This window comes from Echinops telfairi, unplaced genomic scaffold (assembly GCF_000313985.2).
Source record: "Echinops telfairi isolate 266 unplaced genomic scaffold, ASM31398v2 ScPeMD7_22;HRSCAF=79, whole genome shotgun sequence".
Classification (NCBI taxonomy): domain Eukaryota; kingdom Metazoa; phylum Chordata; class Mammalia; order Afrosoricida; family Tenrecidae; genus Echinops; species Echinops telfairi.
The window spans coordinates 12,999,113-13,022,831 of NW_022103919.1; the positions used below are offsets into that span (position 1 = coordinate 12,999,113).

The following is a 23,719-nucleotide window of genomic DNA, read 5'->3' on the forward strand; positions in this document are numbered from 1 at the left end:
GCAAGCGTGATAGCATTGACATGGTTTGTTAATCACTTCTTTTAAAAGGGAGGAAATGGGTCCAGAATTCCTATTGGGGAAGATTTTCCTTCTGCATTGGAATTAGGTGCCACCCATTAGCAGGGGCTTTCTAATTCCATAAAGAATTAAAGTCTCAGAAACTCATATGGCCAGTTCTATAAGATCCTATAGAGCCACAATGGTTTGGCAACAACTTGATGATAGGGTTTAACTTTAATTTTTTGGTGTGAGGAGTTTTTTTGTTGTCGCCTGTTTGTTCATTGTCACAGAACAGCCCTGGTGGTGCACTGGTTAGAATACTCTGCCTGCCAATTGCAGGGTTGAACCTATCAGTGGTTCTGTCGGAGAAAAGACCTAGGGTTCTACCCACAAAGATTCTGGCCTTGGAAACCCTAAGAGAAGCCCTTTCCCAATGGGGTTCCTATGAGTTGAGTTGATATGAATGGATTGGAGGCATTGCCTCAGTTCTTACTTTGGGGGATGAACGTTTCTGAAACTCTCTGAGTCCAAATCCCTAGTTAATGCCGCATCTCTTGCTCAGGTGTGGTGGCGTCAAGGCACAGGGATGAAAGGAAAAATAAATAAAGTAGGATATCCAAGAGGAAAACCTGGAGCATCCTTGACAGTGTACTCCTGTGCCTGACTTAAATAGGCATTCCTGATTACCGCCTTTGTATCTGACTACCTCTTCTGACGTCTGAGGCCCAAAGGGAAGGTCCACGCAGCACTGAGGGACTGGATACACCAACCCCAGACTCAAACTAACCTAAGTGCTGCGGGTACGGGTGACCATTTTCTATCGCGTGGCATGACACTGGGGTATTGACGATTTCCCGGGACTGCATTAAAAAGAGAATGCTCCTCCATCTCCAGCAGGTGAAAGAAACTACGTAAGTGCTGGGTTGGAGTCCCTGCGTGATGCAAAAGGGTGACGCGCGCCACTGCTGACTGACGGGACGATGGGACGTCTGGGTCCACCCAGCGGCACCTGAGAGGAAAAGTCCGTGATCTCTCTCCGAAAGAGCAGCCACTGGAAGCCCCCTGCTACACTCTGCTCCAGTCTGACACTGCTCAAGGGCAAGTGGCTTCACAGGAAGTTATGTTAAATCATCACAAGAGACTTCATACGAGCAGAAGAGGGAGGGGTGGTAGGTATTCGGTACCCAGACAAGGGATTCTGGCTTGTCAGTAAAAAGTCGAGGACCCGCATCCTCCATGCGAAGTCCCCTCGTCTACTTCAGGACCTTCATCTCCCTGTGCGTGCTGAAGCCCGAACCTGGCTTCTCATTCAATATGTGCTTCTCAAGTCATGTGACTCGGGTTGATATTAAGTGGATATTATTGTAGTTATATACATATACCTGTATACACATATACATGCAAACATACATATGTGTGTGTATAGATGTATGTGTATATATGTGTGTGTTTATGTGTATGTATATATACACTATATATTATATACCGATATCTAGTATCCACACACATAGACAATATATACTATATATACACTATGTATATATATATATATCTATACATCCTCTGGACAGTTGATCAGTCTCTGGAAAAGGATACTATGCTTGGCAAAGGAGAGGGACCACGTAAAAGAAGAGGACACTTGATGATAAGAATTGACGGTGGGGAGGGGCTGCAGTCCTGAGCTCCGACATAAAGATTGTGAGGATGGCCAGGGCAGCATCCTTTGAGTTGGAAATGATTTCGTAGCATCTAACAAAGACAACATTTATGAGGGGGATTCAACAGTTTGTGGGAAAATGGAAATAAACCTTTATATATATGCTTGATGATCCCCACATAATTTAAGATGATAACATTAAAAGTGAAAACAATGCAAATGTCGTTAATTTTACTCCCAAACAAATGTTTTTGGGGACGGTTTTCTCTGTAATTGTTTTGTTCCAACAAGAAAGATGTTAACGGGGAGAAGAGTATTCAAAAAGTGTGTGGAGGAAATAGAATTGAATAGATACTGGAATTTTTATGAAAATTTTTTGAAGCCCCCTCGTACTTGAAATGACTTAGTTCACTCGGCCACTAGAGAATGGAGCAATTCCAGCCTTCTGGGGTGTCTCTTCGTCGTGAGCGCTTCCCCAGAGCAGGTGAGCACTTGTAAAGCTAATGAAACCCCTGATTTTTTCAGTCTTTTCTTCTCCCAGTCTCGGTCTATCTCCCCATTCAAAGCAAACTATGATAAAAATCTCTTCACTGATAGAGGCTGAACTCTCTCACATGAGGAAGGTAGATCACTGAATTTTGCACATCAGAGTCTTAGAAATAGGAATTGTTAAGAAACACCTGTTTTAACTCCATTCTCTTAAGAGTACTGACGTACTCTGGTCCAGCTTTGGAGCTTCTTGTCACTCTACGGGGAAATGGATTGCCTGTCCAGCGCTCACCATCAGACGTCTCCCATACCCTCGTTTCTCTCCTCTCATACGCGTTTCGTTTTATCTATTGATGGGGCCTCGCCCTCTGGAGGCTTCCATCCCTGCAAATTGAGAACACTGCTGTAGAGCAGCAGCACAGGAGGAGATCCACGGTCCAAAGGCCCAGTAACTTGAATAACTGAAGTGAGACTTTTGCCTCAAACACAGGAACTGAGAGCCTTTTAGGATATCCCTGGCCCATTAGAAGGGCACAGTGAAATGAAGACTTTGGAAAGAATCTAGAGACGTGCTAGCTGTCTGTAACTGCGGGGTTACAAATATATCAAAGGGTCGATTCTGGAGAGTAGCACGTTGCAGAAGAACTTCCAGATGGGTTGTTATCGGTGGCTGTTGAGTTGGTCTCTGACTCCTGGGGACCCCATGCACAATGGAATGCAGCCCTGCCTCATTTGGGCCATCCCTGTGGTAGGTTGGGGATCAGAATGCTGTGATCCAGAGGGCTTTCATTGGCTCATTTTCAGAAGTAGATCAACTGGCCTTTCTTTCTAGTCTGTCTTAGTCTGGAAGCTCCATGGCAAATGGCCCAGTGTCATAACCTGTGAGCCTCCACCAACAGATGGGTGGTGGTGGCTCCTGAGGTTCAGGCCAGGATTTCAAGTGGGTCTCCAACACTGAAGGCAGGAATCCACCACTGAACCGCCAGGGACCCTGCCTTCTGGGTGAACAGACAAATGCATATAGGAATCAGGAGGAGTGAGGATGGAGGAAAAGGAGACCCTCATGTATTTTCCCTCACACTTTTCATTTCCAACAGACCTCACATTTTTTTCCAGACCAACCCAAGCTCTGTAGACCCCCTCCCCAGAATATGTAATACAGAGAGCGCTGAAGATATAGTCCTGGGAGAATGTTGGGTCTGTCCAGACCACACGGGAGCAAACTGAAAGGGAGAGAGAGAGAGAGAGAGAGAGAATGAACCTCATTATGGCCCACCAAGCCCCGAGGATGACATCCCAGCTCGGAGCAGCCAGTGCAGAGAGAACCATAGGCCCAGCCCCACCATGAGACAGAAGACATGACGTCTCCTCACTGACCCACAATTCTATGAGGGAGAGTGCTGGAGACACAGTGCAGAAAGTGTGACGTGGCAGCCCTCTTCCTCCACCACCCTCTCCAGCTGGGCAAGCACAAAGGAAGCCCAACAGAGCAGTAAGGGGAGCAAAGTAACCAAGTCCATGAGGAATCCTGAAAATAGACTTCTGACTCAGGAGGCAGGGCTTGGCACCTCATCAGATGCGATTGGAAAACATTCATAAAGGTCAGCAGACAGACCTGGATCTATGCATAGGCTTTTGGGGGGTTTTCCCCCCTTGTTTCTTGAATGCTTCCTTCCCTTCCACTATCATGACCTCAGTTCTCACTTACAAATCCTGCTACACTGGAGTATGTACATTGGTGTAGCTAAGAGCCCTAGACAAATGGAATCCAGGACAGGTAAACCCCACAGGAACAGTACGGGAAGCTGGGGGGTGGGAACCAATCACAAGGTTGGATATATGATGTAAAATCGATCAAGGGTTCACGAGGGTGGGACGGTGGGGGAAGGAGGGTAAAAAAGAGGAGCTGATACCAAAGGCTCAAGTAGAAAGAAAATGTTCTGAAAATGATGATGGAAACATATGTACAAGTGTTCTTGATACAATTGAATTATGGATTGTTATAAGATCTGTAAGAGCCCCCAGCAAAAGGATTAATAATAATAAAAATTTTTTCCAGATATGAGCACTGGACAACACCAAAACAGATGCTTCTTTGACCACTGAAAAGTAGAGGCATTGCTTTTAATGACCACGCTGGTGCTGCATTTTTGCCTAGAAAGGTAAACAAGCAGGAAATAATCTTACCCAATAAAAAGGTAAGCCTAAGAAGGAAAGTAAAAGGGAATACTTGTCTAATAATAAAGTTATTCTTTCTAGTCTGTACTCACCTGAGGGCCTTGATTTACTCCTGGGGTCAGAGGGTTTCCAAGAACATACTTCTTAGCCCGCTCAACGCTCCTTCGAACAAACTCATCGTAGATGGATTCTTCCACAAACAGCCTGGAGGCAGCTATACAACATTGGCCTTGGTGGTAGAATAATCCCTGGTGTGCAAACTCAACAGCATTGTCCACTGCAAAAAGAGACACCAGGTCAAAGAAGAGACATTTTCTAAAGGTTGTATACTTTTATGTAGGCACCCAAGAGGCACACCAACTTTCTATGAAGGTATAGACAGAATGTAAGTTAGGTACTTGGATCAAGGCTCAATATAGCCGCCTTTTTATCAGCTAAGTGACAGATTAATCTCCCCGACCTGTTATTGCTGCAAGGAAAGTAGTAATATATAGTACAATTTGGGGAAAATGTCAACTATTATATTGTCTTTCTCAAGCATATGGATGGAAAGCTTCATAAAACAAAGTCTCATTGTCAATGTTCTTTACCAAAAACTTCATTTAAAACTAGCTATCTGACTGAATTTTTTTTTCCAATCTCGGATTTTAATTTAGATGACAAAGAAAAGCCGATAGTTCTAATGAATAAAGAATTGCTCAATACCCGTATCAACAATTCAAATATGTGTAATGAAAAATTAATCCTCAGAGTCTATTCTCAACCTTACCACTTTTCTTCTAGGAAAGAGATTTCAAAGCCTACTATCTAAAGAATGTCATATTATTTCATTTAGATCTTCAAATACTATCTATTTGGGGGATGGTGAAAAATGTTTCTTAAAAGGAAGATTTTGATTTCTTTAATAGATACAAAAGAGAGAGAAAACTATATTTGTTATATAAAATTCTCTAAATGCTGATGGCTTGATTCAATATTATACTTCGGCATTATTTAGTTGTGAACTAGTCACACCTATTTAAGTTGCAGCAGAAGTAGTTTGCCAGATTCAAGAATCTTGCCACATTTTTTGCAGACAGAATGTTTTCTATTTAAAATGAAAACCTCAGTTAAGATCATTACAGCATGAGAAGTAGTTCAAAGAATCATTTGCATTTATGGTCTCATGCAAATGTTGCGATTGGTAAAGAAAAAGATGGCTATTTGATTGGCTATTTCTGCTGCTGACGGTAATTTAGGAAATAACGTTGGGATTCTGCACGGCAGTATGCACAGAATGAACCTAGGGTGTTATCAGAGAGTACAGTCATCATAATAGATGATTTCATACGGATAGATACTCAATTATACTTGCTGTGGAGGGGAGAGAAATTATTTGGAAGGAAAGTGTAATCTTCTTCTGGTCCTTTCGTGTCATGAGTATGTGGCCTGGAGTCAAGGGCAAGGACAGATATGAACTGGTTATCTCTGCAGTTGGTCCGTGTTCCATATGTCTGAGGATGAGCCTCGATGTCAGCCTGTGAAATGCAAAGTGTGACGGTGCAGAGTGAAATATACATACATGGTAGCCCTTACTATGGGTTACATTTTGCCCCCCCAAAAGACAGGTTCACATCCTAATCCCCAGGACCTGTGAATGTGGCCTGTTGGGAAGTAGGGTCTTTGCAGGTGTTAAACGGGTAAGACGATTCATAAGAGCTGGTGTCGTGGTAAGAAGAAGGGGAGAGACGGTGAGAGGCGCGGACAGAGGGGAAGATGACCGTGCAAAGACGGTGGCAGAGACAGAGCTGTGCCCCCACAGCCAGAGACCCCTGGGGCAAGAAGAAGCTGGAAGAGGTGAGAATCTTCCGCTGTGTACTGGGAGAGGGAGAATGTCCCTGCACACCTTGATTCCAGACTTCTAGCGTCCCGAGCTGTGCAGGAATACACTTCTATTGTTCTCAGGCACCCAGTTTACAAGTCTTTGAGAAGGCATCCCTAGAAAACTATTATAGTCCCTACTGAGGAAAGTACAAACTATTCTAAAGCAGGAAGAAATGATCTGTGGGTTAGACTTGCATATAGAATATAGCTGTAGAACAATTTATGAGACTTTTTCAAGAGTAATTTTGTGCTCTGATTGAAGATGTACACTTTGATGTTCAAAGAAAGCCCTTTTGTAGAATTCAAGTTCACTGGGTGGCATTATCAGATATCACCAAAGGTGAGGGGGGAGGGGGAGAGGGGGGGGGACCAGCCCAGGGCTTCCACTTACAGTCAGCATCAGCAAACACAATGCAGGGGCTCTTTCCCCCCAACTCCAGGGTCACTCTCTTCAGATTGCTTTTCCCGGAGGCTTCTTTGATAATTTTGCCAACCTGCAAGGGAGCATTGCAAAGGAGGGGCTTAATCCGCTTTCCTGCAGGACAGGCTTACTTAGTGTTCTGAAACTTACAGGATATGTGCACCACAGTTCACTTTCCCTTGGGAGACACATTAAAAATGAAAGTTTCAAGGTTTGCTGTTTGTGCACATAAAAAAGGACAGACATAAGGTGAGTCAGACAGCCAAAAAAAAGAACAAAAACAAAAATGCTCATGCACAAGAAGTACAGCGCATGACTGAGGATCTTGATGTGCAAGGGTACAAGGGACATTATCCTTCCTTCCAATCAGAACGTCAAACCTGTCATAAATGGACCAGAATGACCCACCCACAACTTATCTCTGTAACTTTTGTACTCTTTCTCAACTCCAAAACCAAGCTCTGTTTGGTTAAAGCCATCTACTCACAGCCTCTGTGCTCCAAATCTCACCTGTGTGCTCCTCATTAAGTGCCCACTCAGACCTGGAGGCACCAGCCATTAGGACCTTGCTCACATCTTCATTTCCCTATGCCTCCTTCTCTGATGATCCCAGGCAAGGAGGACCTTTTCGTCTCCGGACTGTCTATAGGACCTGATGGAGGACTACATCACAGTGGATCTCAACGTGTCCTGTTTGTATCCACAGAGGTTTATCAACACACTGTCGCCTCTTCTGCGGCAGCGATCAAGTCCTGCCGTTACAGATCCCTCTTCATCGTGGATTCCCTGCGGTGGTCACTGTGGACCCAACCAGTGGTCACTTCCACACATCTCTCTCCTCTGCTGTGTCTTTGAACAACAGCGTTAGGAGATAGCCGTTGGGTCCATGTTCTGTATTGCTTCCTCAGTCAGCGGGAGTCCTGCTGGGCTCCGTTCTCCATTCCTGCTCCTGGCCTCTCTTCAGGGAAAGACTTGTCTCCAAATTGTTCATTTTCTTTGTGTATCACTTCCCATCACGATTATGTGCTGTAGGTGCTTCTGTTTTGTCACCTATCAAACTTTCCCATAGTTCATAATTGATCAGTCTTCATTGTTTTATTGAAGCCCAAATCAATTAAAATGATCATTCAAAAAAAGATGACCCATTTTATTTTGCTTCTATTCATTGGGTTAAAGAATATTTCATTCATGCCCCAGGGAAAGTATTAGGGATTTACAAAAACTAAGCGATATGTATTTCTGCTGCATATGCTTATGCAATAACAACCAAAATGAAGTGGGTTTCATTTTCTGTTCACATGAGGCACCTCAGCAAGGCACTTTTCAAATTAGACTTAGTTTAAGACTATAGGAATCTGTTTGCCTAGAAACTCACAAATCTGTATCGGATTTTAACACAAACGTGAAAGAGAAGTGGATGCTTACTGAGTTTATGTTTAAATTGTATGTAGGTATTGACCTACTTTTAAAAACAAACAAGGCAGCACAAAAGCACAAACACGGTGACACTGAGTTGGTTCATAGGGGCCCGAGAGGACAGAGGAGGACTGTCCAACAAGGAATCCACAGTTCTTCCACAGTGGCGATGACTTCAAGCCACTATATTTTAGGTTAGCAGCTGAGCATTTAAATACTGTGCAACCCGGGCACCGGCTACTGGGCAGTACATAGCATTACTAAGTCTGCTAATGCTTTGATCAAGATTTCATGGGAGTAGATCAAACCATTCAAAAAGTAATTTAATAAAAATAGACTAAATACACACTTGCATTGTAGAGACCTTGTCAGAATCATTTTTTCAAAACCCAGAACAGCTTTGCACACACACTTGAACATTCTCATTCCGTCCTGTGACTCCCCTCCCAGGACCCTGCACCAATCTGATCACGTGCTGCTTTAGCTCTGATTTGCCTTAGCAGCTTTACAACAAGGAGCAATGTTCACCCTTCATCTCTATTTCACACACAGAAAGAGGCATGCGCTCTGCGTTTCATTGAACATGTATGCCACTTAATTTAAAAGAAGGTCTCCTAGAATGTTCTGCTTGGTACAATGCGATTCTACTCCTGTTGTTTGCTTAGGATAGAGAATAATCTCAGTAGGGAGGAACTCATTCTCCCAAACAGAGAATTAAGTAATTCCATCCTGTTCCCCAGGTCTCTCTTGCGTTGCCCACTATGGAGGTATTGTTCTTTAAAAGTTCTGAATCATTAAACTAGAGCCTGACCTGGGATAGAGAAGCGAGGCTAGACTACTGCGAACGACCTGGAAGCAGGGTTTCTAGCTCCCTTGCAAAACGTCCATGGACGTGAGCGCTCCCATATAAGGAGTCCAGGGTGAGGCTCTGCTATTTCATTTTCATAACCTGCGCAGTAAAATTATGTTCATTCATACAAAGCACTGGCCTAATTTATTTTCCACCATAAACCGTATGGTGTGGAACTGGCAGGGAAGATAATGAACACAGCGGAGATGGTTTACTCCAGTAGCTCTGAGGTTGTGGCAGATATTTCATCTCATCCAAACGGCGTCTGCTTATGGTCTATAAACATACGTGAAGGCTAGAGTAAGAAATAAATCATTAGAGGGAACTTTTGTTTTAAGGAGGTGTTGGCTATAAAAAAAGTCGTTAGATAAAGCCTGCTGCTGACAGCCGGGGAGCCAGGCATTCACATTACTGGCCTGAGAAAATGACTTACCTCTGTGGATCCTGTGAACGCAACTTTGTCGATGTCCATGTGGGAAGAAATGGCTGCTCCTGCCGTGGGCCCATATCCGGGCACAATATTCACCACTCCGGGAGGAAACCCTGCCTAAAAGGCAAAGAGCGTTACAGCAGAACAGAGCATTTAATTCCATAAAAAGAAGAGGGGGTTGTCGGCTTAAAGCTGGGTCTTCACGCTAATTTTGTCATATATTTCCCCCCCAAAACCTATTATTGTCAAACTGATTCAGACGCATAGAAACCTTTTTGGGCTGAGGAGAAGCCACCCATGGGGTTTCCGCATCTGTAAGGCTTATTTACACCCTCAAGCTGCCACATGTTTCTCCCACCGAGCAGTGGGTGAGCTCAAACCACCCCCTTCTCTGTTTGCAACTGAGAACCCCTGTGCCTCTTACGAAGCATAATTCATCAAAGGGACATGGCTGTTTATTATCATTTTATTTCTTAGCCCCTAGAGAATAGATGCACATGTGCCATCTAAAGAGGAGGAGGAGACACAGAGACAGATGGAGGAAGAATGTCATGAGATGCCGCACTGGTACCTCGGTGGAATTACCAATTCCCATTGAGTTGATTCTGATGCATAGTGATGCCCTGTACAACTAAATAAAACCGTACTCCAATGTGTCTTTGAAGGATGACTTTTTGGAAGCAGGTTGCCAGGCCTTTCTTCTGAGGCCCCTCTGCGTGGCCTCGAACCCTCAACCTCTTGATTATCAGCACAGAAAGTTACTAGGTATACCACCAAGGAGCTCCTAGGACAGACTAGTTTAAACAATTCTGGAGAACCATCAGCGTATTCGTAGCAGCTCACAGGGATGAGCAAAAGAAAATAATAAGTGATTATCAGGTGACTTAGACACCGGCACATGGCTTCCCGGCCACCCATGAGCAGAGGCTCATTTGGGTGAACTGCCAGGAAAGCAAGCCAGTCGCCATGCCAAAAGGCATTCCTATCCCCGGACAGGAGTGCTTATCCCTGCTGAGCACATAATGTACAGTAGCACCAAATGAAATCTTTCTATTCTAAATGAGGACCCCTGAGTTACTTGTACGTGACTCGGTTTCGGATACCTACCTCTTTGATCAGCGACGCCACGTGGAGGGCCGTGAGAGGCGTCTGCTCTGCAGGTTTGACAATCACCGTGTTCCCACAGGTGAGGGCGGGCCCTATCTTCCAAATGAGCATAACCAACGGGAAGTTCCACTAGAGAGAAACAACAGAGCCTTTGTCCTGCTGCAAAACACACTTGCTAATCTGACTGCTCCAGTCTGCGCACTTGCAGATGCGGAAGAGTCATTGCAGTTTTGTGAAGTCATCCAGTATGGCCTACTTAAATGTATTGACAGCAACTTGTAGAAAGCTGTACATTTTGGGAAAAAAAACAACTTGCTAAAATGCTCTAAATAAATCCGGTATGGGAAAGAACCAGAAATGAATGAAACTTAGTCTGTGCAGGTTATTTTCAGCTTTTTCTCTGTTAAGAGAAATACAGCCATGTGGCTGGGAAGTTGGACCTTATTCTTAAATCATACTGTAGATTCTGTGTGTTTAAGAGGGGAACCACCCCTTTCTCCTAGTAGGTCATTCCTGTAATGATTTACCTAATGGAAGTATTAAATAACACTTCTTTTAAGACAAATGTGTTGTTAAAACACAAAGAAGTCACTCACGGAAGAGTCACATGAATTCACACAAGTTAATTACTTTTTGTGCAAAAAAAAAAAAACCTCAGACGGTTGCCCAAAAAGTGACCAAGGAAGTAGGCCAAGTGGCTTAACACAGTGACCAGTTCATCACAGTACAATAAAGATCAGCTATTGTTGGGATTCGAGATAATATCATTTTTAGATCATTTCAAAAAATGAATGATTCAGTACAAATGCGATGTGTATATATTTCAATATCACTGAAGCAAAAGATTTGTCACTGCCAGCTCCTGAGCTACGGACTCCGGGACGTTAGTATTTTCTAATTTGGCAGCTTTGAGTATGCCAGCCAAAGTGAAGTCATTTAGGTACCATCCTGGCTGCTGGGCTTAAAAGAAATGTCATGATTACAGATGTTAAGAAGAATTTAGAGTACTTCAGATTGCTTATCTAAGGTAGACTATGACCCATTGTTCAACTTTTCATGTAAAAACAGAATTCTTTCAGGATTTGGACAATGGCGTTGCTACATGCTCTGTGATGAGCGGCCCCAACAAGGAGATAAAATGTGTTGGGGAATAGCACTAGTAGATCCTGTTTCCTTAAAATGACATCCTGCAACACATGGACCATTGATCTACATGCCACACTCATGTAACGCATGGGACATACATAGAATATATAATAAAACTTGCTTTTCAAAAGAACCCATAAAGTGAAAGTGTAAGGTTTATTGTATGTATGGATTGTAAGGAATATATGTATTGTATTGTATGTATTTTAAGGAATGTAGAAGTGTGCTACAGTGATAAATCCTGCTACAGAGATTGTCTCTGCATTCAACAAATATATACAGATTAACTTGTGTGGAGAAAGCTTCATAACCCAATTAGATAATCTAGCATAACTTAGAATTTTGTTATTAAGATAGAAAATGATACGGTGGACTAACTTACAGGAATGATTTGACCACATACTCCAATAGGCTCATGTCTTGTATAAGTGAAAAAGTTTCCATCTGGAAAATAAAGCACAGACACAAGCATATTTAGACAAGCATAACATTTATGGCATTCATGGGATGGTGGTATGGCTTATGTGAGAGGAAGGTGTAGGCAATAGGTGAAAATAAAAACACTTCACAGTAGTAATTTAGGATGACAGAATCATGAACTTGAATTAGACCACTGTAGAAATCCTTAAAATTGGAAAAGATCTTGTGGTAACATGAGTTCCTTTATGTGGTCTTTGGCCTTTCTTCTTTGGAAAAATAGTTTGAAAGATTCCCCTTCACTCCTAACTCCTGAGAAGTTAGTTACATTTGTCCTAGCTCTTTAGCGCAGTATGTCAACTTGGTCCGGATTGTCATTTCCTGGATAAACTCCAAACAACTTGGTTTGGATCCTTTTTTGTGTGGTACTTAGCTGCAGCCTACCCAGAGATTGGTGTACACCTTTGAGAGCTTGGCCAATAGATTATGCAAATGATGTGACTCTGAAAAGTATCTGTGACCGATCAACAAGAGACCGGTCAATTTGTGGTCCCCCGTTGAGACAAAACATGCCTCAAGATTGACAACAAGAGAAATTAAACTCACTTCCACCGTCCAGTGGATGCTCACTCACAGTGACCCTCTAGGACCGAGTAGAACTGCCCCTGTGAATTTTGGAGATTTTGACTCTTTACAGGAGTTAAAGGCCCCATCTTTTCCCCACTGACTTTCAAAGCGCTGAGCTTGCAGTTAGCAGCCAGATGCCTAACCACCACGCCACCAGGGATGCTGGAAACTGAGAAACAGTTGTTTATAGAAGCAGTCAACCTCTCAGAGATGGCTGAAGCAGACAGAAGCAAGCAGGAAGAGACTCTGTGGGCAGAAGCTGACGGAAGGACAAAGAAGAAACAGAAGAGAGAAGAAAGGGCCTAAGAAGAGTCAAAGAGGTCAAGGGCGGTAACACTGAAGACACCAACTGTCCCCCAGGAGCCCAGCGACAGATGGCAGGACCCAGAGGAGCCTTGCCTCAGGGGGTTGAGAGGAGGTTTGCTTTGCTGAACAAAGAAGGGAGACTGCTTGAGTTCTAGCCTGTTGATCTTGATCCAGACTTGTACCTGGTCCCTTAATCAACTACTTCACTTTCCTTATGGTCTGTGAGTTCTGGGGGGCTGTTACCATACATTACTAAGAGCAGAAGCAAACTAGAGAATGGCACGGAACCATGGTTAGTGTCAGAATTAGTAAAACATGTTTGGAAGATAGCGGTCTGTCTGGCGCTGCGTAGGAATTGACTCCGTGCCGATTTTTATAGGTGAAGTTATTAGTACAGATCTGAAAAGGTAATGGTTATTTTTTATTGTCTAGGAGGCTTTCTATATTATACCATTCTAAAAAAGGCATGGGAAAGAGGACTAGGAGGTGTGTGGCTGAGCAGCTAAAATTTCTCCTAACAAAAGTTTGTTATTTTTTAACGTCAAGTAATAGAACATTAAAAATGGTAAATTTAGAAAATAGAATTAAAAGTGAATTAATGATAATGAAAAACCTCTCTGAAAGCAATGGGATACATCCTTTCTAGTGGTTTGTTCTCAAATATTCCTTTTGTACCTACTGAGCCAAAGAAACAACAAAGTCCCAGCTGAAAAGACACTTCTTTCGACCTGATTCATATCCCAGGAGTTTGATGTGGTAAACGTGGGAGTTACTTTGTGCTTCATCGAGTTCCCTCGGATGCCTCTGGGCTGACTGAGCCAGAACTTAAGATCTATTTGTACTTGAAATCACTTCTGCCAATTTTCTAGCGATAAACTGTTACTAAGATGATCAGTTTTCTTTGTACCACCCTGACCTCACTCTCCTCTTTGTAACTTACTAGGTATTCCTACTAGTTTTCTGGGTAATCCAATGAGTTTGGAGATATGCATCATGACCAGAGAGGAGGTTGTTGTATTTATATGGTTAATAATTTTACAGGGATTAAGCTCTACCCATACTGTTTTCCAGATTGATGTCTTTTTTCCAATTTCTATTTCAGTACACACATGGTTCCAATCAAATAATGTAGACAGGCATATTCATATACACATCTTCTTAAGTCAGCTATAAATATAATCCCATTTTGTTTGGGGATTTTTAAAAAAACAAATCAGTGTAAATTAGTTTATTGAATTAGCCTAGTCTAATTCCATGAGTTATGCTGCATTAGACCTGGGGACAAATAACCATAATTGACTCACAATGGAACAAGAGGCTTAATATTTATATTACAGATGGGTATAAATGTGACTATTGGACTAAAACTCAAATATATAGTTTCAGAGGTCAGTTTTGTAAACTTTGGGTTCTTAAATCAGCAGTGATTATCTTCTATGTGATTATGCTGAAACATCTTCAAAGACATTTGATGAAGCTCAACAGAAATTTCAAGTTCAAACAGAACTTTCTCAAATCAAAAAAGAAGATAAATTTGCCTATTTGGTTGACATTTTCTTAAAGGAGAGTTTGAAATTAGGCAGGCCTATGGTCATTACTCTCCCTTCCCTCAGCACTTTTCCAAAGCAACTTACCAATGGGAATGGTTTGGCCCTGGATCTTGTCAGCCCAGCCCGCACAATAGCGTAATGTTTTTATGCATCCTCCTAAATCCATCAGATATGAATTGGCAAATAGCTTTCCACCATTCATTGACTCAAGTGTCTGCAAAAGAGAACAAACTTCACATCTAAACATTCATAAAAGCCCTAGATGAAAGAATATAGGTGAATATCTACTCCCCCAACCCAAAACTCATTGCCAATGAGTCAATTCCAATTCATAGACACCCCATAGCATAGAGGAAAACGGCTTCATAGGGTTTCCAGGGCTGCACCCTTTGTGGTGGCAGACTTCCAGGGAGCGACTGGGAGTCCCAGCTCCCCAGCTTTGAGTGAGTCGCAGAGAGTTTCAATGACTGGGCCACGAGGGCTTCTTTTGCATATCTGTCCAACGTTTTGAAAGTGTTATAGAATTTTGGGAAGAGCCCAGGTGGCACACTGGTTAAAACATCTGGTTGTTAATTGAGAAATCCACAGTTCCAACCCAGTACCTGGTTTGTCGTAGAAAGATATTGTGGTCTGCTTCCCAGAAAAAAAATTATAGAGATCTATCTATACACACACACATATAATTGATCAGTACATAGATATTGATCTATATCAAACCTATTGCTTTCAAGTTGATTCCAACTCGTCTAAGACAGAGTAGACCGGTCCCATAAAGTTTTCAAAGTTGTAAATCTTTATGGAAGCACACTGCCACTTCTTTCTCTTACAGAGCTGTTGAAGGGCTTGAACTGGAAGGTGTGAACTGTGAACATGTAGTTAGGAGCCAAGAATTTTAACCATGCTGCCACCAAGGCTTCTCCCTAAATATTTCAGCCCTGGAAACCGTACAGAGCCCTTCTATTCTGTCAGGTAGCGTTGATAAGAGTCAGAAGAGATTCAATGGCAATGACTTTGGAGTTTCTGTATTACAGAATTTGGGATACGAAATAAATCCTATAAGTCATCATATCTGAGCTCCATTTAAAAAGAGGCAAATAATAATAATCTTAAAGTAGTCAAACAACTTGCATAAGGTTTTAAAGCAAGACTCAGGGAGAAAGAGTGGTTAGTTTCTGGCTTCTAAACCACAGTCCCCCTCCCTCACACCATGAATGCGCTTCAGAAAACCTTTTTTCTAAGAACTGGTCAAGAACAGCACCTAAAATCCTTAGATTGAAGTTCCAACAGGCTTTCCCTTAGATACAACGAAGGGTGACTGTTTAGTGTCAGTGACTATTAATGACACGTCAATAATTATTTCTAGTTTTTTCACTCCATCTGTGTGTAAACAACCTAGCCACACAAACTTACTTTAACGCTTAGATCTTTCATCCAAAAGTGCTCAGTCTCAAATAAGAGTCATAGTGCTTAGATAATACATTAGAAACTAAGATGGATGAATTGAAAGCTTTCAAATTTGGTTGTACTTAGTATGCAAATTATGACACATGGAACTTTCTTCAACAAAAATGGACTTTTTTCCTTTCTTTTAATCTTGAAACTTTCGCTTTTGCTACTGTTATCGTAATTACATTTGATGGTCAGGCTGTAAAGTTCAGCATTTTTTCTGGTATCCTAACATTAAAGAAGCTACTCGGTTCCTTCTCTTCCTAAGCTCTTTGCAACCTATTGTTCTGCCAGCGTGGTTGCCAGCAGGAATGCGCAGCTGATGGAATGTTCTGTTACATACCATCTTCTGCCTCTCTATTATATATACTGCCTGCCACCTTGAACTTGAAATCAAACTTGATTTCTGTATGTCTGCAATTGTTCATCTTAGAAATGTGTGCTGACAAATATAGTCCCTGTTCCATAATCCACAGCTTAGACAAAATGAGAGAAGCCAAAGCCCACATGTTCGCTAATATAATTTATTGCACATGGCTTCTCGGTCTATATTTTTGCATACTTTGAATCATGCTGAATCTTTGAGTAATGAATCACACTTTAATGACATCCACCACTCTTGATGAAAAAAAATCATATGCCTGTTCTTTACAGCCTGTTTAAGATTCTAAAGACAATCTCAACATTTATGCTGAAATCTTGGTATTGACTTATAGTGAACTAATTTCATGACAGTACTCATCTGAAAAAAAGAAAATAAGGAAGTACACAACTCCTATATTAAATGCTAATGCATCTAACTAGTAAAATACATGTGTTTAAATAGATAGATAGATAGATAGATAGATAGAAACATTAAGCATATAATAATTGGATTTTTTCTTTATTTTTAAATATTTTGTCTTATTCTATCTTAATGTAATCAAATAGGCACACATTTCTGGTAGGAAAAAAATGGACATTATGTGTCTTAATGGACTAGAAAAACATTTGGGGGATCTTTAACAAACCCCATGAAATCCCTGACTCAATGAGGTCAGAAATCAAACAAGTTTAGAAACCCAGCCTGAGAGTTTCATACTGCATGTGGCCTTGTTAAGGCTCCGAGAAGTTCTGTAGTCACGGAAAGAAATATGTTAGATGTGGCTATAAACTTCAAGTGTTTGAAAAATTTGGACTAAAGAATCTATTATAGGGGGGAGAGGGGAAATCACACTGTTCAGAAATAGAGTGCACGTGATGATCTGAAAATAACTATAATGCTAACATTTCTACACAAAGTGTAACACACTCTATTCCTCACCCCCCACTACCATGACCCCAGTGCTGCTTCCCAGTTCAGACTAGACTGGAACAGGTACACAGGTATAGAAAGGGGTGGGAGCTCACGACACACAGAATCCAGGAGTGGGAATAGTGATACCGGAAGGGCAGGGGGAAGATGGGGAGAGGAAGGGAGAAAGGGGGAATCGATCACAGTGATCGACACCTAACCGTGCGCCCCTCTACAGGAGGAAGAACAACAGAAAACATGGGGGACGGGAGACAGCGGTTGGTGTGAGAGCTGAAAATCATAACAATGTACAATCTATCAGGGGGTTATGAGGGTGGGGGTGGAGAACACAAAAAGAGCTAGTACTAAGGGTTCAGTAGAAAGTAAATGTCTAGAAGAGAATGAGGGCAACATATGTACAAACGTGCCTGATTCAATAGATGAATGGATAGTGATAAGAGTTGTAATGAGTTTAAGAAAATGTAGTTGAAATCTTTTGTTTCATTTGTATGCACTGAAACCTAACAACTTCCCAATTCCAAGAAGGAATGTTCTCTCGAGCTCTCATTTCCTGCTCAATCTGACTAATACTCACAGCCAGCAGAAGGCGATCCCTTTCAATTAGGTCAGCCAACTTGCAGAGTAGTTGGCCCCTTTCTGAAGCATCCATAGTACGCCATGGAGAGCCGATCTGGAAGGCTTGTCTTGCAGCCTTCACCGCTTTGTCAATATCTTCCTGCAAGAAAAAAATACTACTTCAGCTCTGTGGTTTAACATATTCGAAAATCCAGTGGCAATGACCCTATAGGAGAGGCTGAAGCTTCCTATAAGTGGGCACTGCCTTTTCAATTAGCCCAGAGTCTAACACATTTATATGCTCCCTGCTGCCATCAAGTCAGTTTCCACCTACAGCAACCCTATCTAAGGTTTCCAAGGCGACATAGGGTTTCCAAGACTATGCAAGGTTTCCCATTTATGGAATCAGGTCATCTCCTCTTTGTCCCTTTGAGCAGCTGATGGATTTGAACTTCTATATTGTATGCTACAATGACAACTAAATGTTGACATAAAGCCCAATTCCTTGTCTCTGGAATGACGAGCTTAATGAAAGCACCACATGGTTGGTCTTCTAGAATAGAACTATGAGGCTCACTATGTTTATTAACTATTATCATTAGAAGAAGGAGACCTGATGGTACTCTAGATCAGGCTCCTAAGTGCAAAGTTGGCAATTCAAACTCACCACCTACTCCATGGCAGAAAGATGAAGCTGTTTGCTCCCAGACAGATGTACAGTCTCAGCAACCCTATACAGGGCTACTGTGAGTTGGAATCAACTCTATGGTGATAGGGCAGTAGATCATTGAAATGTCCACTATATGTCCAGTAATGCTCTCAAATACACATTAACTCATCAATTCTTAGTAATTTTAGGAGAGGAATGTATTCCCCACTTTACTGATGATGAAACCGAAGCAACGTGAGAGAGGAAAATGGCTCATGGTCAATAGAGAAAAATGGTAGAAGAGTCCCTTCTCTTTACCATTTCCATATACTTTTTGGTGTCGCTATTAGTAAGAACTCCGGACTTTGGGCCCCACGGACCTATAAAAATATCTTGTTTACAATTTGCTACTCTTTGTCCGGCTCAACTTCCTCTCACCTACACTCTCATAATTCTCCTTCCTTAGAATCCTTCCCCTTGCTACTTTCAAAATCCTTCACATTGTTTAGGACCCACTTGAAATAGCACAACTGAACTGAATTTTTGCCATACCCATCTTGCATAATAATATCCATAGCTGCTAGTTAAGTGTCCATTGAACTGCAGACACTAGACTCTTTTACAAATATTAGCCTATCAATTCCCACCATTCACCCTTGTTTTTTTCATTATCATTCAACTGGTCTCACATTGAATAAATGATAGCTTATTGCTATTAAATGTCTGAGCCAGCAAATGGTAGTCAGAATTCGATCCCACATCTGACTCCAAAATTTGGCTCTTCTAGTTGTGCAAATTTGCTTCCTAATAGTGAGTATTCAGGGCTAGCTGGATAATAAAGTATAATATTTCTTACTGTTCTGGGCACACAAAAGGCACATAACAAATATTTAGTAATTTGTTACTTATATTATAAACATATTGATTTTATAAGAAGTTATAATCCTAGTGACATGTCAGTCATATGAACGCTTAGGTAGTAAATCTCATTTTAATAAATTACAATATATAACTGAGGGATTTTAAATTCATCAAAACTATTAGATGTAAGGGTGTGTGTTTTTTATTGCAGAGCTAGCATTTCATGGGTTTTTATTTCCAGGGAGAGCAATTTTTGAATTCAGCAGAAAAAAAATTGCTATAATAACTCAGATTTTCCATGATCAATAAAAAGTTTGTCCTAGAATCTTTAAAACTTCGTTTTTAAGTAAGGTATCGCAAACTTGAATGCATGAAGCCAATGGAAATGAGGATGAAACATCACATGCCTTTTAGGGCTGGTTAAGAAAGGCCCCGACTCGTCAATGACACCAAGATTATACCTTTCCATGCTAAATTCATTCAGAAACGGAGAGAGTAGTGATCAGAGCAGCTTTACTTTTACACCTGCCATCGGCACTTACTTGAATGGACATTTGCTTTGATCCTCCACCATCATTTGCTAGGTCATGCGTTAGTATGAAAAGCGGTTGTCAGGATTAGTCAGAAGAGCCTAAAAGAACCAGTGGAGTGAAAAGAAAACAGTTCCCACCCACATCTGTGCTTTGCTTTGTTACCGCCTTGTGTTCTTGCCCCGCCTCCTCCTTTATCACACCACTGAAAGGCAGTAGATGGCCCATTGTTAGCATAACTCTGCTCATAAATGAAAGTCCTAAGCCCTCTTGGCTCATTATCTAAAAGACTTAGTTCCAGAATATTAGGTTTACTCTGACTCTGTCATTTACTAGCTTTGCACCTTCCACGAAGCGATGTTGCTGGAGGTCACTGTACAAAATGGTGAGAGTGGTAATCATTATCTTTAAAAAAAAGTGAGTAGCTTGTGCCAAAAGGAATAGTCTGACAAGAGTCTTGATAGTGAAAGCAAAGTGTTGCTTTCCACGGGCAGTTTATGTCAGGAAGAATTTAACCCGAGGGACGCGAAGTATCTGCCAATTAGAGTAGCCATATGATGAGGTTTTTAAGCACTTTTGTAGATTAAGTGTCCTTAATCTACCTGTGTGCAGACGGCCCTGCTCTAAAAAGAGCAGGAGTACTTATCAATGAGTACAGAGCAAATAAAGGAACAACATTCAGAAGGCTTAGAGTACGATCATCAGCTTCCCCTTAGTGTATCTGAGAAACCAGATAAATCCCTCCAACTGCACCAAGAGTGTCCTCAGACGGCCTTACATGATGCCATCGGGAACCCAGCGCATGTTCTTCCTCCTTGGCCTTCCGGAGCTCCACCATGACTTCCATCCACTGTTGTCGCCTCCCAGGCCCCTTCAGAAGGGGTGGGGTGGGGGAGGGCCTGTTGGGTGAGGTGGGATCTTTCCGAGAAGCAAGGTTCGCCCCAGCAAGAAGGCACTGAGTGTCCTGGTCTGCTTGGCCCTGCATATCGCCCGGAGGCTCCCAGATAAGAATGGAATGTCCCCTGGGCACCCAGGCCAGGAATTTGGAGAGGACCAGGTGTTCCTGGGAGCTCTCACACCCCATACTCACCTGTGCAGGAGTCCTTTTTATGTTTTTCCTTCTCCACATTTTTGTTTTTACAAAGCACAAAATAATACACTTTCCAAGGCTTAACAGAAACGCTCTGAGTCCCAGGCAGAGGCCCTGCCCCAGCCAGGACTGGGACTCGGCAGTTGGGGGCAGTATATGGTGTTGTATATGATGTAGGCAGAATATGGTGTAGGGACTCAAGGTCCAAAGGAGGTGCTCCACCCCAAGCTCCATGCTCTTGGTGATAGTCAGGGCCCTCTGATATCTCTGCTTGATGATTCTATCTCTTTGAGATCTCAAAAGAGACTGATTCAATATAGAATCTAATCCTGTAGAATTTATTCTGCCTCATTCACAGAACTGCTTTGACTCCTACCTCATTAATGTCATGAAGATCAGGATTTATCATGGTAGTCACACATGAAGATAATAATATCAAATCGCAAAATGGAGGATACTCATATCAGATCACAAAATAGAGAGCGATTACATATTGATGACCATCATGATCTGGCTAAATGAACACATATTTTGGGGGAAGCATATTTCAAGCCATGACAGTGACAACTAAATGTTTCCTTCTTTGGGGGAAGAGCTTAAAGGACACGGTTTCTTGAGATTTTTACACCATCTTTCCAGAAATGAGCACTATTTTCCTGCGCAAGTTTTCAAGTAAAATATTTTATAGAGGTGCAGACTCATTACCACAACCTAGCTTCCAATCATCAACATTCTTGCTTGCTGAAGTCCATAAGCTGTATTAAATGCTAACACTTCAGAAGAGATTAAATTTATGGATTGAAATCTTAGATCTATGATTCTCAAAATACCATCTCCTCCCAACCAGAAATATCTGCATAACTTGTTGAACGTGAGATTTTTTAGAATGTTACAGATCAGAACAATGATATCTGGGAAGATTAGAGATAACTTTCAAAAATGAAAGACTTGGTCATGATTAAAATTTTAGAAGGGAGCATAAAAATTAATGGAGATATTTACCTTTTCATTCCATTTTTGCACAATGTTTTAAAAGCCCCTATATATTAATGTGCCCAGCATTGTTAAAAACTTTTTCATGGTTTCTTATTTAATCCTCGATGTTTTCTATCTCTTAATTTTACACAAAAAAGGAACAGATGGCCTATCCTCATTTTTGAGGACTGACTGCACTGTGGACAACATTTGGGAGACAACACGGGAGGTGACACCCTTGGAGCTCTGCTTGGTGGGATGCACGCGGAAAGAGTGTTAACTAACATCACAAAGAACCTTTCCTGGGAATAGTGAGAAATCCTCAAAGAATTTATGCACTGATAAATCCTTTGAAATGTTGTATTCTGATCAAAATGGAAATCTGTTAGCAAGTGTCATGTGATGCCACCCTATCCTGCTTATATTTAACAGCTGACTCCCATTTGTAAGCCCCTCCTGTTATTCAATGAATTTGATGAGATAACTTGAGCAGTAGGGTGTTTTAAAAATCATATATTAAGGTTTACTCTTCACTGAGCAACTTGAAAGTCAGTTTTATGTGAATAGCTCTGAGTGTTTGCTATGTCCATTGAAAAAGAAGCAGGACCAATTAGTATATAGAGACTAAAACAGAGCACCCTCAAGGAAAGACCCATCATCGTGAAATGGTTACTTAATGCATTCCATGTTCCCAGAACAACATAGAGAACTCCCTTGAAGCCTCAGGAGTCATGTTTTAATGACAAGTCTATGTCAACTAGCTGTGGAATGTGGGGTCTCAGAATGGAGAGAGAGACAAAGAACCCCTGCATGGAACTGGTGCTAGGAAACTCACCTTATCCCCTGCTTCTACCTCGCAGAGCTTCTCCTCGTTTGCCGGATTGAAGACGGGGAATTTCTTGCCACTCACGGAATGATGCCATTCGTTGTTTATGAAGATCTGTAAGATGAAAACATAAACAGAAATGAATTTAAGTGTACAGGCTGTCTTTAAAATGGTTGACAGAGCTCACTCACGGCCATCTAGTCAAGACCGACTCAGATCCACTCTAGGGGCCATGGTAGAACTGCCTCTGAGGGTTCCTGAGATTGAAACTCTTTAAAGAGTAAAGAGCTTTATCTCCCTCCCACATGGCATAACGTCCGTCAAACCAAAGGGGTTCCTGGTTGGTGAAAATGGTCAATGTCTCTCTGAGTTGCTAACTGAAAGGTTGGGAGTTTGAATCTACCTGGAAGCAACTGGAAGAAAGTCCTGGTGATCTTCTCCTGAAAACATCAGACACTGAAACGGAAAACCCCACAGAGCACAGTCCTATGTCCACAGAGCACAGTCCTAGCCCCACAGAGCACACCCTGTTCTGAAACACATATGGACGCCGTGAGTAGGAATATACCCAACACAACTCATTTCTTCTGAAAACTAGAGCATACAAATGCTCCTCTTTACTACCCTCCCACTCCCAACTATGATTGTTTTTGAACTGGTTAAGACACACACACACACACACACACACACACACACACACACACTGCTTAAATTATGAGGCTATTCCGGTTCTTGAAAATACAGACCGAAGGAAATAATCTAGGAAAAGATGCTTTCATCTGATGGGGGCCGGGGTCGGGTTGGGGAAAGGCCATACATTTGAGGCTCGAGCAGAAGCGTTGACAGCGTTGATGCTTATATACCCATTTTCTCCGTTTTCCACTCTAAATTCTGAGCAGGCTCCTTCAGCGTTACTGAACTGGTCTCATAAATGATTCTTTTGCAGGCCTTGATTTCAGTTTGATGGTGGTTTCGAGGACATTTAAATGGAAGCTTACTTCGAAGGAAAGTGGTCATTACATTTCTTTTGATTGCC

At 41.9% G+C, this 23,719-nt stretch overlaps 1 protein-coding gene across 1 annotated transcript in view; it reads right to left on the reverse strand.

Moving 5' to 3' along the window:
- ALDH1A1 (aldehyde dehydrogenase 1 family member A1) overlaps positions 1-23,719 on the reverse strand; it is a 57,841-nt gene that overhangs the window by 16,912 nt on the left and 17,210 nt on the right. Inside the window, exons 2-9 of the mRNA XM_045288526.1 lie at positions 22,693-22,797; positions 17,772-17,912; positions 14,542-14,671; positions 11,940-12,001; positions 10,412-10,540; positions 9,308-9,421; positions 6,579-6,681; positions 4,417-4,601 (exon numbers count right to left, since the gene is read on the reverse strand). Coding sequence (XP_045144461.1) covers positions 4,417-4,601; positions 6,579-6,681; positions 9,308-9,421; positions 10,412-10,540; positions 11,940-12,001; positions 14,542-14,671; positions 17,772-17,912; positions 22,693-22,797 — 969 coding nt within the window. The remainder of the gene's footprint in view (positions 1-4,416; positions 4,602-6,578; positions 6,682-9,307; positions 9,422-10,411; positions 10,541-11,939; positions 12,002-14,541; positions 14,672-17,771; positions 17,913-22,692; positions 22,798-23,719) is intronic.